This window comes from Melospiza melodia, chromosome 16 (genome assembly GCF_035770615.1).
Source record: "Melospiza melodia melodia isolate bMelMel2 chromosome 16, bMelMel2.pri, whole genome shotgun sequence".
In the NCBI taxonomy this organism is placed as follows: Eukaryota; Metazoa; Chordata; class Aves; order Passeriformes; family Passerellidae; genus Melospiza; species Melospiza melodia.
This window is the reverse complement of record NC_086209.1, coordinates 9,694,806-9,719,023: the sequence shown is the minus strand read 5'-3', so window position 1 is coordinate 9,719,023 and position 24,218 is coordinate 9,694,806. Positions and strand designations below refer to the sequence as shown.

Sequence of the window (24,218 nt, the reverse complement as noted above, 5' to 3'; positions counted from 1 at the left end):
TGGAAACACAACATAGTTATCAACATCATCTACACTAAAGCACAGTCAATCAGTTTTTGAAACCTAAAACAATGTCAATTAAACTTAGAGACAGTGAGCTACCTATGAAATTCACATTTACCACCCAATAACTCATTGTTTCTATTTTAAAAAAACACCACAGCTAACACTTGAAATCTGCTCAAATCAGATGCATCTTTTTGTATTGAACTAACTTCCAAGTATCAAACAATTTCAAATTTACCTTAGACTTCTCATTCTTTATTCTGTGGGCTTCATCGATTACCAGGTACCTCCAGTTAAATTTCTTGAAGACTGATTTCTCTTTAATTACCATTTCATATGATGTAACACAAACATCCCATTCACCAGGCATCATAACATCACGGATAAATGCAGCCTGGAGCAGAAGAACTGGATTAGTAAGCATTGATAACTATGAACAATTTTTATGGCATTCAGGGAATGTTGTCTCCACCACCATCACTGACGCACTAAACTAGCACACAAAGTTCATCTGAAACATCTTCTCAGTAACTGAAAGTTACTGTAACAAAAGCCTTCAATCCTTTGTACTTCAAGCACAGAGAAAGCTGGAGTTCAGTAAAACACAAATTAGTTTCTACTCAAAATTAGCTACTTGCTCTTCAGCATCATTTTTCTGTAATTCAAATAGAGTACATACAACCAAAAGGGGGAAAAAACCATCTGAATTAATTTGTCCGAAGACACAATCCACAGAAGTGTATCAAACCAACTTACATAGTCCACTCCCAACTATCTTCTCTCTTTCCCAGACAGCTCCCTCCTCTGTCCCATCTGTTTTCCAAGGCCCATATCAAAGCACATAAATCATTTCACATGAAAGAAAATCATCCCATAGGAAAACCATGCAGACAGGTCTCCCCCGGTACACCTGAAGCCATTTCCTCTTGTCCTATCACCTACAAAAACAATTTCCCTCAGCTGCTCCTCCTAATATCTGTTCCCTCTTCTGAACACACTCCAGCACCTCAATGTCACAGCACCCAGTACAGGGGACAGTCACTGCCCTGGTCCTGCTGGCCACACCAGGGCTGGTACACACCAGGATGCCACTTGCCTTCCTGGCCCCACTGCCAGCTCCTATTCCCTTCCTAGAACCTTTCTACCCTCAAGCAGTAACAGGCAGCCATGCAACCCAAATGAGCAGCTACAGAATTCAGAGAACATCCAGCTCATTCATCCCCTTCGGTTAGAAAAACATTCCATATCTATTTTAAGGCCTTCACAATGAAAGATGAAAAGCTCTACAGCAGAATCCTAGTTACAAGGCCAGGCAGGCTTATAAAATACAAGAGTGGGAAAAGTCACCTGAAAAAAAGTGAAGGGAGAAGTAACAAAGTGAGTGCAATAAAGAAAAATGAGTACACACTGTCACATTACAAATATGGAAGAGAGATAAAAAATAGGTGCAAAAGTCAAAGAGAAAGACAACAGAAAACCAGACAACTCAAAGGGCTGTACCCAGATCCCAGTCTATTATTTCATCTACTGATTTTCAGTTTTTCCTCCTAGTCACAAGCATAACATTTTGTACTTTCAACATTAATGCAGTAAAGATTACTAAAATATACTGTAATTAAGGAAATAGCTTAGGGAGAATTCCACATACCCAACTGATATTTTTTGCTAAATAATGCATAAATTTCTGAAATGTGAAGCACTTACTCTGGCATCTTTATCTCCAATAAGGCAAACAGCACGTAAGGATGGAACCCAGCGCTTGAATTCATTCATCCAGTTATGCAAAGTTGATTTTGGAACCAGGACCATGTGTGGCCCAGGAATGTTCCTGTAATGCTTCAGATAGCCCAATAAAGCTATTGTCTGCAGAGTCTTACCAAGCCCCTGCATTGACAAAGAGGGAGGAAAGAAACTTGCTGAAGTGAAATAACAGAGAAATACTTTCAAACCATTTTCTTACCATATAATTCTGCCATTTGTTTAAAGCAAACTACACAAAAAATGTTGCAGTAGAATTTCTTACATTACAATTTCAGATTTGAAAAACCAGACTGCTGTAGAATGAAGCATACTACTGCATGTACACAAAATACTATAAGCACTTCAATGCTGTATTTTGTTCAATAATTACTACAAAAAAATCCAAAAGAGTACTGCTTACCATTTCATCCGCCAGAATGCCATTAACTCCATTTTCATACAATGAGATCATCCAGTTCAAACCTCTAACCTGATAATCTCTCAGTGTTCCTCCTTTCACATCTGTAAATGTAAGATTCCTCTAAGTAGAAAAATACTAATTCAAAGTGGAAAATTCCAATTGCAATCTGCTCAGATTTTCATTACATGAACTCAATCAGAGCACTGAGCTGTTATCACCATGCTTACATGAAGGGGACTCCTCAAACCGAATGCACACGTTGGAGCTTTTCCGGCTCTCGGACAAGAGCTCCTCATCCTCCTCCTGCTCCGTGCGCCTGTGGCGGTACCTGAGGAAAGAGCCCAACACTGATGTGTGAACAAACCACTTCAAAACACTGCTACAAACTCCAAATCACAACAGAACCTCACACTGACACACAGTGTGAACGTTCTGGCATCCTGACCCAACTCTCATCCTGTTAGAATGTAATTCCTCAGGAGTCATTCCAGCTTGAATTAGAACTGCTGATATGAATCCCTCTCTTTCAGAGCCACAGCTATAATCTGACAATATCATGAGTTCTCTGAGGCACTTTTTAATGAACAACACAGATATACAAGACACATCAGTGGTGGCCTTAGACTCAATTACTTGATATTTACAAAGTTCAGAAAAATCATATATTCGCATTTTTAAATAATTAAAATTTCTAAAATAGAATGTAATTTTGCAAGCATTACAAAAAACCAGTTGTTTGTTATTTAAGACCTCTCAGAGGCACTACAGGCAGGCTCTGCTGCAATACCAACACAGACAGACCAGTGGGGAGAGCCAGTTGGTGCTGAGGATCCAACATCCCCACTACATGGGTACTGCCTTGTCACAGCCTGGTCTAGCCCCACCCTGGTCCCACTGACTGGTGCACGACCAGCTGGGTCACATCAGGTGGATTTCTGATGCCCCTTCTGCATCATGCAAAAGAAATTCAATTTGTGTGCTCCAAACTCACCCCACAATACAGACCAAAGCATTTTACATGGCAAGAATCAGGCAACTTGCTTTAAAAGTGCATTTCTGATCCAAGGTGACACTTATGTTAATGGAGCTGATGCTTTCAAACTAATCAGCATTTAAAGAAATTGATACCCCACTAATAGGAAACTGTCTGCATTTACTGAAAGTACAATTTCTATCTACAATCTCAAAACAAATTATGTTAAAAGTCAAAGTTGTTTGAACATGTAAGAAGTCTGAAATAAAAATAAAACATACTCCCCAGCTGAAATCAAACTCTGTTTTTCATCTTTCTTCAACCGTGGCCGTCCCAGCTTGACTTTCAGTGGAGATGTTGGTGATTTTTGTGCTGCAGGTTGAATAAAATGTGCAAAAAGTTCTGTCTGCTTCAGGAGGAACTCAAACCTCTTCGCTCGATCTGCTTTCTAGTTTCCAAAGTGGAGAAGAGAATAAAAAAAGAAGAAAAAATAACTTTTCTTTACAAAAACGTATTTTTGTTAAGAAACAGAATTCAGACACTCATGAGAACAACTTATATGAGAAAAGACTGATCTGTTAGACAACTCAGAGGGCTACAAGCATTGTGAAACAGAGCTGGAGCTGCTTCATGGCACACCAGCAGTGGTGAAGGGATGCTTTCATCTTTGTCTACAAAAGATGAAGACAAAACTAAAGTTATGACTTGCAGGAAGGGATGAAATCCTAACCTTGCTCGTCAGAGGCAGAACTTTCATCAGCTTTGAGGCTATCAGGATTTGATCAAAGACAACAATGTAGTAGCTCTGCTTTTAGAATTATTCCTGAAGTAATGGTTGGACTGCTTTCACTCAGGATTGTGAATTTTGCTGTCAGATTTCAAATTTTGAGCATTTCAGTTTTGCCATCTCAATGGGGCACACACACATCACTATGTCACACAGCAAAACAGGGCCTTCCTTCCTTATACTTAGAAGATAAGATGTTACATCATTTTAAATAAAAATATGAAAAAAATGCAAATTCTATCTGAGAGAATGCAACTGTTATCAGCTTCTCTATGAGAAATCTAAGCACCATGTAACACTGTACCATGTAAGGCAATGTCCATGTGACTCATTCACATATCATGATATCAAGGATAGAAGTGAATCCGTAGTTCGGTATCGTTTCCGAGGAATATCCGGCCCCAGAACGCCTTTCTGCAGGTCCCTTACAACAACAAAGTCTCCCCCAAGAGCAGGACCGGCACCCAAAGGGCAGCAGAGCGCTCCTGGCGTGCAATGCACGATGGCGCCACACGAGGGCACCGCGTTCCTTTAACAGCTTCACCGAGATCTCCTTGGAAAAAATCACTGCTTTCCCCTCGCATTATTATCGGACCGTTTCTGCAAATAACTTGACAACCGAATATAATGTAAATAAAAAGTAAAACCTTTATGAAAAAGAAATTATAGAAGGGGGAAGTAGCGGCATTGATGTTTATGATCATCGGAATAAAAACAAATCCATGCAGAGGATTCAGTTTACAAATAAAGCACGATTGTTTTGGCAAAATCATCGCTGTTGGTAACGACCTATATTGAATAAACAATATCATTTCCTGCCTGCAATATCATAGGCTTAGCATAAACAGTATGTCCTGATAAAACAGTAAAAGTCTAGCTCACAACTGCACAATTGATAAAAGGTAGATTTTTTGGTATCTAATCCCCTTTGCCTCTTAGGACAACTGAACTAACACTGTAACTTAGAGAAGTTGTAAAGTCAAGTATTATTGTGAAACAAGTTTAGCTGTTTACTCAATTCATTCTCAAAGAACAGATTCACTGTGGCTCTTCAGCTATAAATTAGGTGTTCATACATGTAGGCATCAATTCTTCTATGTCTAACAGTTATATTCTTCCCTGACTTCTGTGATATTGAGTCCTTTCAGATTCTACTGTATTTACTTTGCATCCATTTAACATTAAAGCCTTTAAAAACAATGCAAGACAAAGGTACCAGCTTAAACCAAGAAGTTACTACAAATGTCATCCAAGGAGTCATTATAATGTCCTGCAGGTTTTTGCCTCTTTGTACCACAGAAGTTACCCTGTTACATCTCCTCTCCAGCATTACAAGTTCCCAGCACTGGTGTCATGGACAAATCCTCTTTTGCATATGGCACACATATTATGGGACATTTAAATATTTAAAGCCTTGTTTTTATATGAGAGAAACTGGCAGCTTCCATTATTTCAATTAAGTAAGAAGTAGCTTAAGGATGCCTCTGACATGACCCAAGGAGTCACCAAATAAAACTGACAGAGACAATTCAAAACAAAATGGGGAGAGCTGTAAATATAAAATGTCATTGAACAGTAACTCCTTACCACAGATGGGTGTGGATAACTAAAAAACAAACCACAAAACCAAAAATCCACTGACAACTATGAGTATAAAAACCACACGGTACAACTCCAAAAACCATGCAGACAAAAACACTTGGAAGAATGGGACAGCATTTAACAGAACCACCACTGCCTGACCTGTCAGTCACTGTGAGAGACACAACATGGACACCTAAATTAATCTTGATTTGGTTTTTTTTCTGACACATCCAGGCTGCAGCAACTCCTTGTAACTGTGCTGATCCTGCTCCAACAACCAAGTGCCATAGAAAGCTGCAGTACATTTTCTCATGAAAGCACTTACCATCTTCTCTTCATATTCTGGGTCAACTTCTTTTTCAGGTCTCGCTGCCTTTGGAGGAAGTTTGAGTTGGAATGGGGGATCATTTTTCTGGAATTCGGAAGTTAGACATTTAATAAATACCGTTTATTTACTTTTTTAGCAAAATGCATCAAACTGAACAAACCTAAAATCTGTAAGACAAGCATGCTACTTTTTAAAAATAATTATTTCAAAATTAAATGAGTGCATTAATCATATCACTTCACCTAAAGCAAAACTTCATGTCCACAATGAACCTGAAGAACCTCATATTCATCTCTACACACAGGATCCAAATTGAAAGAAATTACTGAAAGAACATTAATCTTTCACAGAGATTTCACTGTAAATGCATAATTAAGTTTAATACCTTGAAAAGATATTTTTAAAAAAATAACAGTTTTGATTTCTAAATGCCAGATTCCTAATTCTAAGTTGCTGACACTTGCATTTTGGTTGGGTTTTGTTTGTTTCCACTTCTATTGCAAAGTTCAATTGGAAACAGCTTAACTACAAACCTAGGAAGATACACAGCCAACCAATTCAATCCATGCAGCAACAATCCCCTGGTACACTCTCAGAGAGCAGAACCACCTTATTTACTATATATGAAAGAAATCTAAGGAATTGTAACTAATTGTAACTTTTGTAGTTTATGAGATTCATACCTGTCCTCAATTGAGAAGCTCAAAGCAGGTTTTCCACAACTATATTGGTAAAATGATGAAGTGGTAGATTTTTATCCCCCCTAACTAAGGAAAACTTTCCTAATTGGTCTTTGAAATATGCCAATAAAAGTAAACCTATTTTGAGATGCTTTAAATTCTAAAAATGTTTTTGAAAAGCTCTGAATAAACTGGAAGGAGCTACAAGAGTGCATGTCTGCATAAAACATAACAGTGCAGAGCATAAATCTGCTTTAAGTATCAGACTACTATTAAATACATTAAAATAATAATTCCTCTAAACTATTCAGGTTCCAATAGCAAAACCAGGCCAAAATGGTACTAAATATTTGAAAATCTGTCAAGCAACATTGCATTTAAATTTCAGAACTTTCACTGATAAATACACATGCAAATGGGAGGAATATTTTCTGAAGTCACAGATTTCTGTTTCAGGTTTGGCCCAAAGCCATAATTCTCTGCAGAGGTGAACAGTACTTAGTGTATAATGAAGCTGCTTGAGAGCTTAATGATTTTATGAATGCTTCAGCTCACCTGTGCAAGGCCAAATGTTGCCAATAGGTAATTTAGAAATATTAGAAATATTCTATTCACTTAAATGTTCTTCAGTCACACAGATAATCAGCTCATCTCAGAAAGCAAAGTTACTCCAACACGCCAAAGAGGTGATGCAGATGTGGATATTCACACCTCCACTGCATTACTAAACAACACACACTCCAAAAAGAGAGGCTGACACTGCTAGTATCAGGTCCAGTCCTCCAACTGAAGTGTCAAATTATTCCTGAAATGAAAACAAATTGACAGTAGGCCATTTCAGGCATCTCCCTCACCTGCCCTAGAAATAAATTAGATAGATGTGTCACTGGAAAAAAGCTGTCTGTCTGTCTACCTCATGTAAGTATTAAGTTTATTCAAGCAGAACAACTCAATATTATGAGAATCCCTTAAAGCTGCAAGTTTCCCAAGTAAATTGCAGTGCAATATTACCTTTCTAAGCCCCAAGGCAGACAGCTGCAATGCCAGTTCTGTTCTTACTCAGATTATCCCAGAGGAATAAAACTTATGGTGGCATACAAACCAAATTTATTCCAAAATAAGTATTTCTGAATAACACACTGAGTTAAAACAGTAAATGAGCTGACCTATTACTGCAGCCACAGCACAATAAAACCACAGTGTACACCTTACCCTCACAGAGAAAACACTGTCCCTACCCCCCAAGTTCTTATTGCAGTGTTTCTGTTGAATATTGATGGACAGGCATCATACCCAGGCTTGCTTCTGCATAAGGCTCTGAATTGCAAAACTCTACACCTTGACAATTACTAGATTTTGGTATGAGTAAGAATACTTCCCCCTAACAACTGGCCCGTGTAGCTTTATACAACACAGAAACATAAAATATTCCACAAAGTCTGAGAGTTTTTCCCTAGAAACTTTACACAACAGATCTTCATCAGGTAGAGGGCTGGCTTGTCAGGAACCAGGACAGCAGAAGCCTCAGTGCAATTCACCACCACAAAAGTAGTTTCATTTTTAGCTCAGGAAACTCACCAGTAACAATGTGTCTCTACTCTAGAACCTATTTCCATTATAAACAGTCCCCTGAACACTGCTGTCATTTAAACACCTTACAACATCCACACAGCACTTTCAAAAAATCCTGAGTATTCCAAAGATACAAAACACTCCCCTTAAAATCTCTAATACTAAGGTACCCTAAACAGAGTTCCTAAATTCAGGCTGAGAGATTTCTATCCAGAAAGTTTAACAGTCCCAACATGAGGAGGCCCCAGGAGCACCTAAATAAACAACTGGGAACAAGAACTGCTGCTGCTTTAGCTGACTTTACCCTTGCAATTTGTGCTACTGAAAACTCTGAGCAGATGCACTACGAATAATTAGGATTCCTTCTGTGTTCAATTCACATACACAAGGTGGAAATACATTTCCAAACAGCCAATAAGGCAGTTTTGGTAGTACAACAAAGACTATTTATGAAGTAAAATACTTGACAGGGGAGCAGAGCACAACAGGTTGCAGGCCTGCCACTGTTATGCAGAAGCTGTGACTGTACAGTTGACACGCATAAAATTTTGCAGAGTAAGTTAGATACAATAGAGAAATTGCCCGATACAATGGAGAAATTGCCCTTAAACATTTTCTCTTGAGTAACCAAAGTGTCCCATAACTGTTTGTATACATAATAAAATAAAGCTTCAAACATTCCTTACAGCAAAATGGACTGTCAGTAACTGGGATAAAACACCTGAATGTACTCTTATCAGTAGTTCCACCATTTTCTCCAGTATCATAAACACATGATGTAAGGTCCTCATTCCACTAAGTTTTTCCTAAGATTCATTCTTCGGGTTAAACCTTGTTCTGTTTCCAAGGATACCTGAATACGTCACTTTCTACAAGCCTTGTGTCTTTCTTCCAAAAACCTAAGGAGAGGCGGCCGGCAGCCATACGCGCTGTCTCGAGAGGTGCATTCTGCACCAGGGCACCATTCCAGCTGGGCAGGGGCAGCCGGAGGCCCTGACCCCTCGGGGTGCCCTCCCGCCACTCCCTCCCCGGGCCCTCGGAGCTCCGGGACAGCTCTCCCCGGGGGCGGGAACGGCAACAACAGGGCGGGGGGCTCCGGCAGCCGGACCCCGCAGGCCGCGGGGCTGCAGGGGCTCCGCACGGGCCCCACGGCCCCAGCCTCGGGCTGCAGAGCCGGGCCGGGGGCACGGCAGGGCGGCGGGAACGGCCGGGGCGATGCCGCAGGGCGGGCTCGGGGCCGGGGGTGTGCCCGGCACGCAGGGCGCCCGCGGGCCGCGGCGGAGGGGCCCGGGCGGCCTCAGGGCCGGGGAGGCGCGGGCCGAGCAGGGGCTGCAGGAGGGGGCGACCGGGGCAGGCTGCACCACCCGCAGGGCCCCCCGGGGCGGAGCGGTACCTCCTCGGGGCCGGGCTCCGGCGCGGCGGCCGTGGCGGAGGACGTGGAGGCGCGGGGCTCCTCGCCCGGGCCCGGCTCCATGTTGAGCTCGGCGGGCGCCGGGGGGGCGGGGGCGGCCCCACCGCCCCTCGCGCCGCGCGGCCCCGCCCCTCCGACCGGCCCGCGCCGCGCCGCTCTCGCGATAACTGCGCGGGGCCGGCGCTGCTGGGCCGGCGCTGCTGGGCCGGCCCGGCCGAGGGACAGCGCGGGTCCCTCAGGGCTGACGGCTCCTCAGCCCGCCCTGCGGCCCGATGGACCTTAAAGATCCACTCGTTCCACCCACCGGCCATGGACAGGGACACTGCACTGTCCCAGAGTGGACACTTCCCGGTGTGAAAAACTCCAGTCACTTGTTTTTAAAATTTTAAAAGTTTAATAGTAATAAAATGGTTATAAAAATAGTAATACAATTAGAGTAATAATAATTTGGACAAATTGAATTAGAACAATATGAGACAATAAAGACAAAGAGTTACTGACAGTCTGGGTACCTTTTTCTGAGCAGCACGAACCCGAAAAAGGACACCCGTTAACAAAGGATTAACCCTTAAAAGCAATAGCCTGTTGCATATTTATACACCTCGTACATGATGCATAAATTCCATTCAAATACAGGATTCTGTCTGGTCATCGGTCAACTTCTTCCTCTGAATCCTAACAGCGGCTTCGAGGAGGGAAGAAGTTCCTTTCTTCTGATAAGAGGGCAATAAATTCTTTTTCTCTGAAAGATTTAGGTGTCCTGTGGCTGCTATCTCGCTGCAAGTCCTTTCTTTTAAAAAAGTATTCTACATAGCATAGTTTCTATTTTAATATTTTTTTATAACCTAAAACTATATTTAACACACTACTTAAGAGAATTAATACAGCATTACTTTCTTACACAACACGTATAATATTCATTTTAATATTTGCGAAAAGCCAATCATAAAATACATGCATTTTTCACACAGGGATCCAGGGGCAGCCAGAGCTTCTCTGGGAAACCTGTGCCAGTGCCTCATCACCCTCACATTAAAGAATTTCTTACTAATAATTAATCCAAATCTTTTCTTGTAGTTTAAAACAGTTCCCCTTTGTCCTATCTGCCCATGTAAAAGTTGCTCTCCCCACGTTATGAGCCCCTTGCAGAACTGGAAGTCTTCAGTGAGATGTCCCCAGAGCCTCCCATTCAGGAGCAGCGCCATCCCAGTCTGTCCCCACAGCGAGCAGACGTGCTCCAGCCTCCTGCCCTTCTCCTGTGGAATCGCTCCCATATGTCCCATGTCCCTCTGGGGACCCCAGAGCTGGGTGGGGGTGTCACCAGAGCCGAGATCCCGTCCCTCTCCCTGCTGCCCTCGGTGCTTTGGGCTCATCCCAGCAGCTCCAAACCCTGCTGCAAATGGCAAGTGTGCTTTCCTAAACCGCCCCAGAGAGAAAATCATCTGTTCATGTCTGCAGGTCTAAGAGGTACCAGTGGAGCTCACAAAGCAAAAATAGCTTACAGGAATTTTTTTTCCTGAGCAATTTCAAATTCAGCAGTGTTTGTGTATTTCTTTTGAAAATTGCAATAATGAAGTCACTCAATGCACATATCGCACTGTCCAGGCAAGACATGCAGATTTTCAGCCACTAGGCTTTAATTCTGCTCATACTGCTAAAGAATCCCAAAACAGTCCTTGAGCTGGTAGACTTAAAAAACATAGTTCCAAATCAGCCATGTTGCCTGGTGATTACTTACAAAGGCAGTAGCATGAACCTCTTGTCCAGTGGCAGCAATGAAACCTTAGCCCCGTGGTCAGAATGAGCAAAAAATGCTACTTCAGTCCAGTGAAAAGCTCAGTAACCATCATCAGTCTTTTTGCATAACTCAACAACTAAGCTGAGCAAATGGGTTATTGCAGATCTCATATGCTGCATTTACAAAAACTTCTGAGACCTCTATTCCATCTATGCATTGGTTCCAATGAAGTGCCAGTAACATATGTCTGAACTGTTTCCATGACTGCCTGATTACTCTGAAATTCAGCATCTACTTTATGGCCCATCATAGATGATCTAAGCTCCAAACTCCCCTTTTTCATGTTGTGAAACAGCTGCAAAGCAGTAACAGTCCTGTTCCAAATTATTTAGCACCTTCTGTGTATGCTACATCGTCCACAAAAAAGCAAGGCCCGTAGCATCTGCAGTAGCCCTTGCACATGATTTATTTTTAAAAGCTTTGGGAAGCATATTTTTCATAAAGCAATCAAGAACAGTGATGTGACTGGTTTTGAAAGAGTACTCCAAATAGCTTTTCCAAGCAGCGCTCTGTAGAAAATGAAGTTTACCGTTAGCTATGAGAAAGTCTCTAAGGTGGGAAAATTCCAGTCCATGACGTGGTTGTTCTTAACCTTCAGAGCAAATAGCGCACTAACCACTTTTAATATCTGCCTTGCCTTCTCCACTTTCAAATGCCTGAAGCTTCTGTTTATGCAGAACACTCTCAAGTGTTTGTCACAGCTTGTTTTTTCGTTGGAATTCACAGGAACATTGCATGCTGTACAAAACAATCGAGCTGCTGCTTTTATGAAAGATCTCTTTTGGCTATTTTTTGCTTGTGTGCTTCACATTTACATTTGACACTTTGCAAAGATGTTCTTAGCTGCTTCTCAGACTATGCTGTGTACTCCTTGTGGATCTGCAGGAGTGGCTGAAAAAATCACTTTGTCACACAACAGTGTTATCATGTGATAATCTAATAAATTGTTTTTAAAAAGTAGGAAGTGCTTTTTTTGTACTTACTTTGTATACTAGATTTTTGTAATCATATTTGAAAAATTCTACCAAATATATCTTTTTTTTTCATGTGTTGGGAAGAAAGGGGCTAGTTGTCCTGTTAACAATGTAGATTTAGCTCTTAGCTCCTTGTTTTCCCAGATTTTTACTCTGTATTTTACAGAGTGTTAGATATAATCACCAGAGCTGAACGTGTGGTCTCCCACACCCCAATTTAGCAGGCCTCCTCTGCCCATCTCAGAAAGATGCACTTAACATACTGTATGATGAGAATTATGTTTCCTTGTCAGATTTAAACAGAGAAATTGCAGGCTCACTGTTACCCACTTGTACATTTTAAACACTGCTGAAATATGTAAAGATATGGTAAGATACAGATCCAGTGACATTTTTTTCTACTATCCAGGTAATGCCATAAGATTTTAAAATTTTGGAAAATGATTACTCAACCTTTTCCAAACTGTAGCAGTTTTCATTTCTCTAGCACAGATATAACTGGGTTTGGGTAACTTCTTAAATAAATCTTAATATTCTGTGGAATTGCTTTCTAGGCCAAGTTGCTGTACAAGCCCCTTTGTGTGAGCTGACAAATGCTGGACCTGTAACCCAGCAGGCTGGCGAATTCATGAGAACAAATAAACTCAACACAGCAAGAATCTGCCAAATCCATGCAAGGCCACTGCTAGCAACAGGTTTGTAACTCAGACCACAGCTGAAGAGCAGTGGCTATGGCTGATAACTAGAAAGGGCGTGAGAGGATTATGGAGGCACCTGATGAAAAAAGAGGAGCCTTCAAAGACCTTCTGAGCCCCTTGGTAAGCAGCTGGCACTGTCACACCGACCAAGGAACTCAGTGTTGGTGAAATGGAACCATATGAACGCACCGTGGGGATGGTGATCTGCTGCTAGCAGTAAAGCATTGATTCTGTAGAAAGCAACAGCTCAAATAATAAAATGTGTCGTAGATATCAGTTGCGATGCGTGTCTTTGCTGGCCTGGCAGTCCCATTTCCAAGTGGCAGTGCCGCTGTCCCGTGCCACCAGGTGGCAACACCGACCTGTGCTCAGCTGCGGCAGTCCTGGCAAGGGCACCCGGCAGCCTGGGGACTGCTTGGTGTGAATGCTGCTCTGTCTTCAAACTATTCTGATCAAGAACAGGAAAAAAATAACAAAAATTACTTCGTAATAATTAAAATTACTTTTACTTGCTGTTGTTTAATTACCTCTGTAACTGTATCACGTACATATAGCACTTTCCCATAGAATGGCAAAAGGGTTTTGTCAAGAAGGGCCTTGGGAAGGTTCTGTCCTGTTACTCTGGGATCTGTTCACTCCCACATGCACATTCAGGAGGTTCTCCATTGAATGCCACAGTCCAAAATCCACTTCTAGGACCCTGGTTGTTTCTGACTTAATCCTACCAGCAATTAACTTTAACCACAACTGTGCAATGCATGTTACTGTAGGCAATAAACAGCTTTATAATTCAGCTTTATATATAAACAGCAGGACCTGGAAGTACCACAGCTATCTCTGGGGCATTTGCAAGTTGACTTGAATAGTTGCCACCCTTATCTCCGTGCCTACATCAGCCTCCAAGTGTGATCAACCACAGTAACCACGTTACCCTGACTGCAGCAGTGCTACTGACTTGCTTAAAATGCTTATATCAAGTGTTGCTATTTTAATATTGCTGCTAGTAACAGGCTATTTCTCTACAAGTAACCTTGACTATGTCCAGTAGCACAGTTCCATGCATTCTTGCACTCACCTGTTTTATTCAGTTCCTTATTTCACAGGTTCCCTCCCAAGTTTACCAACTTCAGGGTTCCAGATTATTTTCTTGTTCACAGGATTAGAAAGAAGACTAGGACTCCTCCTCTAGAGCTTATAAAGAAGGTTCTTCTCAAAAGTGCTCTTGGTTTATGTGCCACTCCTTTGTAAGCCAGCTTTTGCTGAAGATGCCATTTCCAGGGTGTCCATGCTGCAGGGCTTTGCAGCAGCTGAGAGCAGTGCAGTTCATGGCCACAAACAAATGCTCCCTGATTCTGCATCAGTAACAGGCAACAATGTGCCCTCATAGACTTGGCATTGAGTATTCTTGTAGAAAAGGGTTTGCATGTTTTTGTTGTAGTTGCTTGGAGGTTTTGTGAGAGGGTTTTTTTTTTCCTTGTTTTTTTCCTTCTCTTGTTTGTTTGTTGGGTTTTGTTGTGGTGCAGGCTTCATATCAACACATCAATTTTCTGTATCAAGCTTTCATTTCACCCAACAGAGGGTCTCTGGTGTTGCCAACAGGGTTTGCAAATGCAAGACCACATTCAGCATTGGGAGCTATAACAAAATAGCTAATGTGTCCTTTGTATCTGGTTCAAAGTGTTGATAGCTGTACAAATACTCTTTGTTTTTACAACTTGATCCCAATATTGCATTTTTAATCCCAGCTTTAGTAGCCAGAGCTTTATTGTGGTACTGGAAAGTCTTCCAATATCCCTGCATTTCCCAACTACGAAGTTTTTTACTTATTTTTTTTTTTTTTTGGCTGTGTGTTCATTGTCACACGGGGAGAGCCAGGAGCTCTCACAGTTTGTGTTCCTGACCCCTTGCACTGTTGCTGTGTTTCTGCAGGTGAGCAGTGGGTTAGTTCAAGATTGTAAAAAACAAAATTGATCCTAACAAAGAGAGTTACTATTTTTTCCTCAGATCAGCCCAGCAAAACAACTCCACTGCCCACGCACACAGGGGCCAGTGCCAATACAGCAGCAAAACAGATCTACAGCGAGATGAAGGGTGGGATTGCAGCCACACTAATTTGTATCAGTTTAAGCTATCATAACCAGGATTTAATAAACAGCTTTAAAACTGTGTATTCTGTCCTGAATGCCAGATTTTGCCCACCTACAAACAATTATGTCATCCAGATATAACAATGATTGGTGATTCCTTTGGAGGTCACAAAATATTTCCTGCTGTAATAAGCTACTACTTTGCCAAAATCTGAGCACTGTCTCAAGAAGACAGTCCCTGACCAGAAGAGCACTTTAAAAGAGATTTTAGGTCAAAGCAAAAGCTGTCAAAAGTTTCCTCCAACTGCAATGAAGCTAAAGCATAATTTGCTACTCCCTGCAATGGCATCTTTTTCTCCCTAACTTGTGCAGTCATTTTGCAATATTGAAAACCTGTAAAACAAACTGCTCTTAACAAAGACAGAGCATTATACAATTTGGAATATTTGTGAGAATCCAGTGAGCAGGCTGGTGCAGTACAGCCTTTAACTCTCTTAAATGTTGGTTAAGATTCTTTCTTCACAAAGAATTCTCTTACTTCTTTGCCCAAAACAAATTATCTCTCTCTTAACCAAAAGCCTGTGGGTTTGATTTCACACAGATTATTTGTAAACTTAACAGTTCTTGTTTAGAGGTTTTAGCATGCACCAGGATTTCCTTTGAATACAGGAAATGCACAAAAGGATGCTGCAAAATACTGCCTGCCAAACCTTGCAAACATGGCAGATCCATTCCATAAGCCAAAAGCCATCACTTCAGTTACCACAGGCTTTACCCTGCTGTGAAAATTCTTGTAGTCTTGTCCTTTATATCTATTTTTACTTGTAAACATCTACACACTGTGAAAAACTAGACTGAAGCTATTCTATTTTCCAGAGTAATATCCATTTCTGCTAAGGGGTCTGTTAGACAAACATATTTTATCATAGTCCACATAGGATATGTGTCTGCTTTTCCCCTTGCTGTCATTTTTCTTTTGTTTTTTTCTGCTGCTATTTTGCTTCCCTGACTGCCTGGGCCTTCTTTCTTCCTCATCCTGTACTGATTCTTCCTTTTTTGTAACACTCTCAAACACACAGCTGCCATCAAAACAATCCCTCCTTTCCTGCATTTGCGTTCTTCACACTGAGCAACTTTTAGACATAGAGTTCAGAAATCTGGTCTGGTTGCTGTATGTTGGTGCTTTGCTTTATGCTCTATTTGCTGTATTTTGCTCTATTCAATCATAATTAAACATTGTTAATTGCCTAGAGAGGGAAGGTGTCTCACCCACAGTTCTGCCATCAGCATGAAAATTTCTCCCGAGGGTAACAGGTAGGGTTCCTATTTATTCTCAGGCATTTTTGGGCACTCTAGAGAGCAGAGGCAGGCAGTGTCCTCTGTTAATTCTCCTGAGTTCATTTTCTCATCACTCCAGATTGTTCTCTGGTCTCAGCAGGACTATTTGGGCAAAGCTGAGACCCATCCTCCAGCTCATGATGAGTCTTCCACATTTATGAGTCTGAAAATAGCTAGACAGATATTTTTTAATCCAAACATAAAACTACAGACTTTTTTTTCCATCTGTTTCTTCAGGCCTACCTGGCATCCTTCTTTAAGCTTCCCATCCAAACTTCAGGCTGCTCCAGGTAGTCTGGAGTAAACTGGTCTCTGCAAATCCTCACTTTCAGGGTATTAAAATTCAAATAATGACTTGCTATTTCTGATCTGGAAGAGGTATATCATAATCTTGATGTCAAATCGATTATTTCGGATTCCTTTAATAAAGTAAAAAAGGTAAACTCCTTCAAATTGCTATATAAAGTAGACCTCGTGTGAGCTGAGTACTGATCATTGTTGCAGATGTAAAATGAAGTAGATTTTTCTTAACTCATAAAAGTTATTAGAACAATTGTAATCGAAATTTTGGATATTTAAAAAAGCTTTTGTACCTCCTCCCTCAATTGCAAGGATTATTTGCTGACCTAGAGGGGCCAGTAATATCATTACCCCATGAGGAAATCCTCAGAAAATTTTTGCTAGTGATTCACATGTGGAAAGGAACTGCCATTACTTACTTCATCACCTGTGTAGATATCATAAAATTGATTACTAGTCTGCAAAGAGAAGCTGAAAATTAGCAAATACACAATTTTTAGTGCCTGCTTTTGTGGATGACAGAAAGAGAGAAACCTCTCATCTGGCAGAAGAGCTGGGGCAGAGGTTTGAACCAAAGTGAACCTGTTTGTTGCCATTCCCACTTCAGAAAAAGTTTAACATTTGTAAATAAATTCACTATTCAGCAGAACTCCATTCTTCCACCAGCTACTTTCCTAAACAGGGGACTTTGCTGTGAGTTGCTGGATATCTGCTGCTGTTTCACAGAGGAGGTTAGTGCCAGAGGGCGTTGGTCTGTTTTCTGAAAGGGACTGACAGAGTTCTCCCTATGTGTCATGAGAGCTTTTGGTAAAATTAGATTCTGCCCTGTCCACAACAATAAAGGCTGTCCCCACACACAGCTTACACAGTTCAGAGCTTCCTGGAGCAAAACCACAGCAACGTTCATCTGCTGTCTTTTTTCTTTTCACAATGGCCCCTGCTCCCAAATCAGGTGTCTGCCCATGGGGTGCCACTGCCACCAAGGTCCTGGGGATGACAGAGCACAAACCAGGCAGAATGCATTCATCAATCAAACTGCACAGTGCAGAGGGGTCAGCACCACCCTGGGCCTGTGGGCAGGCTCCAGTTCTGGTAGTTAATTGTTTAAACAACAGCAATAAATGGTGACTCTGAGCGTCTGAGTGCATTCCTCCTTTAGACCTGATTTGTATGGTGAGGACAGGCTGTTGAAAGGAAGAGCAGGGGCTGAATTATCCCGTGACTTTGCTAAATTTGTCCTTGTGAATGGCGAGAGAGAGAGAGTGAAATGCTTGTCTGCAGGGGGGAGCGGAGTGGTAACTGTCAGGAGCAGCTGGAACATATACACTGTGTCATGGCTTTTTGTGGCACTGGGCTCCTCTGCTTGCTGAGAGAACGCTGCAGAGGCATGTTAGCATTCTGCTGAGTAAGTGTGCTGCGAGTTCCGTGTGTAAACAGGGATCAGTTGCTAGCTGAGAGGAAAAGGCTGTTCTCCCAGGGCTGTGGCTGTCTCTTGCATGCACCTCAACCTTCTCAAAGCCTGCGTGGTGTTGTAAATTAAATGTGAGGCTAGATTCTCAGAAAACTATCTGCTTGTGGAAATGTCAGTTGAGATAACTCTGGCATCTCTTTCTCCTTTTATATCCATAAATTTGTGAATTAAATAAATCCTTCTGATTTTTTCCGTCCTCTCCATCCTGATTATCCATTTGTGCACAAGGAAATAAGAGCTATCACTACTCTCAAAATTAATGATAACAGCACCAGTTGCTGTGCAACATAAAAATGGATAAGCTTAAATAGCAGACTTAACTTCTATCAGTGGTCTGTCAAGTCATGAAGGAGATTCCCATCAATGCAAGTAGCCATTTTGTTCTCTTCTGCTTTATTAGTGTCGTTTTCCTCTGAAACATCAGTAGCCTAAGTTAGGAAATGAAAGGAGCACACCAGTACTGCCATGGCAAGCAGAGGATTCTCTCAGGGATCTGGCTGATGTGAATTGCACACACATCCAGGGTCAAACTGATCTTTGCCAGTGGCAATACGAGGTTAGTCTGGGGAGGGCGGTGTTGGTTTGTGTGGCAAGGTTCTGACAGCAGAGGGGCTGCAGGGGTGGCACCTGTGAGACGCTGGCAGGTGCTCCCTCCGTGTCCAACAGGGCCATGACCAGCTGGCTCCAAGACAGACATGCCACTGGCCAAGGCCAAGCTGATCCATGACAGTGTAGCACCTCTGGATAATGTCCTTAGGAAAGGGAAAACAACCTGTTCAGCAGTAGAAGAGAGGATTGAGAACTTTCCATTCTATTTCCAACATCAGTTCACCCTCTACATATGTTTTCAAATGTCAGATTTTTAAAACAAAGACCCTGTTATTCACCATCATGATGATGGATTTAATAAAATAATTTTGTTATTTAAATGTGGCTGAAAAAATTGTGCATGGATCACGAGTGAAAGTGAAATTCTTCTTCTTCCATCAGGATGAGAAACCATTAATTTTTAAGCCTGTTATTGTCAAACACATGCATGAGTGATACATTATCAGCACAATGAATGTTGTCAGTGTAAGAAAATAACTTTATTTGCTCTTTTAATGTTTGGAGCTCAAATACCAAGAAGGCAACAGCAGCTTTCATAACAAACATGTTAACCCCCACATGCTCTGCTTAATTATGGCTTCCTGTATTTCTCCTCAGGCTACTGGCATCATAAGTAAGCTGGCACAAATTTTATTTATTCTGAGTGTGCTGAGTGCAAGTGGCCAGGCAGGTGCTTCACAGGCAGCTGAGCCATTCCAGCAGTTGAGAGGACAGGAGGCTGTGACAGAGGAGTGACACATGGAGCAGGGAACAGAATCACTGCACCCCTCCCTGTCACCATGGCTACCACTCAGCAGGCGCGTTTTGGGCACAAGTGCCAATTTAAGCAACTGCTGATTTCTTCTTCTTGCCCCTGCATCACCCCCTCCCTTGATAAGGTACGTGCTATTGCAGGCCACAGCATTTATCAGATCAGGAAACTAGTCCTGATACAGCTGGAAAATAATCTCTCTCCTTTTTTTGACTCATTCTTTTCCAAACAGTCGGGTTTGTGATTCAGTTCCTCATGCAGACACAGAAATACAGCATGTCTGTGCAGTGCAGCTGATGGCAGAAGTGCAGGGACAAGGACTGCTGGTCATTTCAGCAGCATTGTCACTGACCACAGCAAAGACAGAGCCACGCTCTCCTTAGGGCTCTGGTCTGCTATTCAATGTTTGAATTCATTTGGTAGCCCAGGCTCCTTTTCCCCCTGTCCTGTCCCCTCCCCATTCCCTCTGCTGCCTTTCTGCAAGTGGTTATGCAGCTGCACAAGAGAAGCCATCTGTCTGAAGCATGATCCAGTAAAAAATGGATATTGCTAGGATAGTGCAGGAATAACACACGAAGTGTATCCCAACTCATTTTATTTTGACATTTGGACGTTTTAAAGCCTTTAGTTCTAGGCTACTGTATCTGTCAGGGTGACACAGGCAAGTCACATACGGAAGGAAAGTGTGACTTTCTTTCCCTAAATAAGTTCCATGGCTGGATATATCTCTCCAAGAAGTGTTGCAAAGCCTTGTTCACAAACCTGCTATTAAACATGTGAAGTTGTTAAAACATCACTGTGGATAATGGATAAATGGAGCGGAGTGAAGGTGGTAGTAGAATAGAAGGTTTGGAATCAAATAATACTGCAAGACTGCATGAAAGCCATTCTCAACCAAAAACATATCCAAAAAAGTCAGAGCACATTTGAAATATGTTTGTAGTTTATTCATAGCAGTTTTCATTTACTGTAGGATTCAAGACCAGTGATAATGTAAAGCACTAGCAACATGAATCTATGAGTTTGTGCAGAATTATTTATATTTTTATGTGAATTTACATAGAGCCTATATTTATACAGTTATGTCATTCATAGTACATATTATATTAAATATAATAAATACATATTGCAATCACCTTTTTGCTTAAAAGCTTGAAAAACACATTTCTAGTTCGTGAGATTCAAGAAGTGACACTGCAAGCTGTTGTCAGCCTGCCCTGCCAAAGAGCCCCAGCAGAGACATGAAAAATTCTGTGAAAAGATTAAACTCTGCCATGGGCGTGCTGGTGCTGATCACACCTTGCAGAGCCAGGCTGCTCTGTGAGCGCTGTGCCTGGCCAGGGCCACGAGACACTCCTCTAAGTAACAGACTCGTGAGGAACCACTGCGTCCTCTTTAAATCAGTCAGAGTTTAAAAAGTCTTCCAAAAAATGAGCACGGATTGCCCTGTCCTTGAAAAGGCAAGAGTTTCCCACCCTGGAAAGAGGCACAGACTACAAGGATATCAGCAATATTATGCACTCTGTGGGCGTATTTTTTAGTTGTGACAGTGGAGTGGCAGTCTCCTTGAAGTCACTTTCTGAAAAAGTATGTTTCTAAAAAATCTGTGATGATGAGAGCAGAAAAATCAAGTTTATTCCAATTAAACTCGTACAGGGGGCTAAATGCTACTGGAAACAGCACTAAATCCACCAACTAACGAAGCTTGTTAGACGTCGGAAGCTGCAGTGGAGCTTTCAGTGGGGACTGGCCCTGGTTTTGCCTCCTGCTGCGGCCACAGCCCTTCTCGTGCCGGGTCCCTACGGGGACCTCCGCGGTCACCGCTGCCTCCGGCGCTGCCACGGCTCCACCCGGGGCTCCGAGCACGGACAGGGGGCACCCATGGGGCTCCGGGCAGGGACAGGGGACATCCCGGGGCTCCGGGCACGGACAGGGGGCATCCACGGGGCTCCGGGCACGGACAGGGGGCATCCCGGGCTCCGGGCAGGGACAGGGGGCACCCATGGGGCTCCGGGCAGGGACAGGGGGCACCCACGGGGCTCCGGGCAGGGACAGGGGCACCCATGGAGCTCCGGGCAGGGACAGGGGGCATCCCGGGGCTCCGGGCAGGGACAGGGGGCACCCATGGGGCTCCGGGCAGGGACAGGGGGCATCCCGGGGCTCCGGGCAGGGACAGGGGGCACCCATGGGGCTCCGGGCAGGGACAGGGGGCACCCATGGGGCTCCGGGCAGGGACAGGGGGCATCCCGGGGCTCCGAGCAGGGACAGGGGCACCCACGGGGCTCCGGGCAGGGACAGGGGGCATCCCGGGGCTCCGGGCAGGGACAGGGGGCATCCCGGGCTCCGAGCAGGGACAGGGGGCATCCCGGGCTCCGGGCAGGGACAGGGGGCATCCCGGGCTCCGGGCAGGGACAGGGGGCATCCCGGGGCTCCGGGCAGGGACAGGGGGCATCCCGGGGCTCCGGGCCGGGCTGGCCGGGGCGATGCGGGCCGGGTGCGGGAGCCGCCCGCTGCCGCTGCCGCTGCCGCTGCCGGGGGTGTCGCAGGCGGCGGCGGCGAGCCCCGGGCGCCCATCACGTGCTCGGTGTGTTGCATTGTGCTGGCGGCGGAGGGAGGGAGGGCTGGCCGTGTCAGTGATCAATGTCATGACTTCTTCCGCGGGCTGGAGCAGCGGAGGAGCGCAGCTGAAGGAAGCTGATTGCTGCGGTGCGAACTGGCTGGGAACAATACACACACACACACACACACACACAGAGCCGCACGGACGGACGGACGGACACACGGCCGCACACAGCGGCGCACACTCGGGCGGACACGGCACGCACACGGGCACCGCCGGGCACACCCGTCCGCACACACACACACTCACACACACACAACACACATCCCAGCAAACACACACACACACACAACACACATCCCAGCAAACACACACACACTCACATCCCAGCAAACACATACACACACTCGTATCCCAGCAAACACACACACTCGTATCCCAGCAAACACACACTCATATCCCAGCACACACACACGCACTCGCATCCCAGCACACAGACGCACGGACGGACGGGCGGACGGACGGACGGACACACAGCCGCCCATAACAAGCACACACGCACTGGCAGCCCGCACCCTGGCTCCCGCTCCGCCGCTCCGCGCCCGGGGGGAAGATGAGCTCGGGGGACGTGGTTTGCACTGGCTGGCTCATCAAATCACCCCCCGAGAAGAAACTCAAGAGATACGTAAGTGCAGAGGCTTTGCTGATTTTTTTTTTTTTCTCGCTAAAGGGATTTCGGCATGTGCTCGCTGTCTGACTCTTCCTTTGAAATCTCTCGCCCGTTTCGGCTTCGCCTTGGACCAAAACAAAAAGAATTCCAAGTCCATGCGCTGATGGAGTATTTTAGTTTCCACCGACATTCTTGTGCCCTCTGGAATTAACCTTTCCCGGCTCGTAAGATTACAGCACTTCAGCTGTTATGCAACATATTTTAGGTTAAAAACCACATTTCGGTTTCAGTTAACGTTGCCGTAACTAACAGAATTGTTGTAATAGAATTGCAGATATCACTTTTCCAGGGACGGACAAGAACATCCTAAAAGGAAAGGGAAAAAAAAAACCCAAACCCCAACAGCCAAAATTCTAGTAATTGACATTCTGAGGCTTGGTTTTGTTAAGATGTCATAATCTCTATGACACTTGCTAAAGGCAATGCATGCAATAGTTTTATTTACCAATGTCAGATGCAGCTGTTAGCAGAAAGCTTCAGAAAGCTTTTTGGTCTGTGATAAAGAGGTGCTGGAAGATGCTGTGCTGTAAAGTTCCTGATAGCTGAAAGGTGAAGGGGGCTGGGGAGAAGAAGCGAGCCCTGCATGGAGATCTGCAACTGCACTATGGGCCCCTTGTTTCATTCTCTATCTGCTTGCCTGTTTGTCTGGGGAAAAAAAAAAAAAAAAAAAGGATGTGTGTTGCAAACATAGGAAACTGTCTCATTGCAGGGGTGCGAGGAAAGCATTCCGGGTAGGAATAAATGACCCTTTAAAATTTTCTTGGGACAGCATTAACAATATAAGCCCCTCATGGGCCATTTTGCATGCTCATCTGTGATGGTTCTTCATCAGGCATGTTGTTATGGTCTGCTGTGACACTTCTGGAGCCGGTAATACCCGTTTGAGTCATGCCCTTGTAACCTGACTTCCCCCGGAGCTCTGCTCCGTACTCGAAGGATGCCCCTGGCCGTGGCTCTGGCGCTCCAGCCCTGGGCACAGCTTACATCATTTGTCCGTATTCACTTCTGTTTATCAGCATTTTCTCTGGAGTGCTGATCTTAGCTTTTCCCGGTAATGTGAGGCAGAACTGTCTTCACAGTGGAAGAATATGGTGGATATCATTTGGTAGTGTGTTTTTTCTTTGGCTAAAAACTAGCAGAAAGGATAATTACTGATGTTGGGATTATTTTTAACTTATTCTTAGCCAGAGTTTCTTCCTGTGGGCCACAGTATTGCATTGAAGTGGCTGAATATTTGCTTTGTTCAGTTAGCATTTTCCAATTCTAAAATAACCACGGTGATGTGTCTCATGGGAGCTGCAAATAAATTATGGGCATCTCATTTTTGCTATATTTTGTAACGAGTGTACTAATAGCACTGTATGGCAGGCACAGTGTAAGAGCCACTGATTCACCCAGCT

At 43.7% G+C, this 24,218-nt stretch overlaps 2 protein-coding genes and 1 long non-coding RNA gene across 4 annotated transcripts in view; 1 reads left to right on the top strand and 2 right to left on the bottom strand.

Moving 5' to 3' along the window:
* Positions 1-9,591, bottom strand: part of SMARCA1 (SWI/SNF related, matrix associated, actin dependent regulator of chromatin, subfamily a, member 1) — a 33,027-nt gene extending 23,436 nt beyond the window's left edge. The window contains exons 1-7 of the mRNA XM_063170576.1: positions 9,485-9,591; positions 5,837-5,923; positions 3,422-3,588; positions 2,395-2,495; positions 2,168-2,268; positions 1,711-1,890; positions 245-400 (exon numbers count right to left, since the gene is read on the bottom strand). Coding sequence (XP_063026646.1) covers positions 245-400; positions 1,711-1,890; positions 2,168-2,268; positions 2,395-2,495; positions 3,422-3,588; positions 5,837-5,923; positions 9,485-9,565 — 873 coding nt within the window. The 5' untranslated portion in view covers positions 9,566-9,591. The remainder of the gene's footprint in view (positions 1-244; positions 401-1,710; positions 1,891-2,167; positions 2,269-2,394; positions 2,496-3,421; positions 3,589-5,836; positions 5,924-9,484) is intronic.
* A 282-nt stretch (positions 9,592-9,873) lies between these two features.
* LOC134425706 (uncharacterized) lies at positions 9,874-14,354 on the bottom strand. The gene is made up of 2 exons (XR_010029750.1): positions 14,048-14,354; positions 9,874-13,420 (listed from the first exon to the last, which is right to left on the bottom strand). It is a non-coding gene; the product is annotated as an uncharacterized LOC134425706 (long non-coding RNA).
* Positions 14,355-22,587: 8,233 nt separating this feature from the next.
* GAB3 (GRB2 associated binding protein 3) overlaps positions 22,588-24,218 on the top strand; it is a 63,913-nt gene continuing 62,282 nt past the window's right edge. For both annotated transcript variants that reach the window (XM_063170574.1, XM_063170573.1), the window contains exon 1: positions 22,588-22,773. In XM_063170574.1, coding sequence (XP_063026644.1) covers positions 22,702-22,773 — 72 coding nt within the window. In that variant the 5' untranslated portion in view covers positions 22,588-22,701. The remainder of the gene's footprint in view (positions 22,774-24,218) is intronic.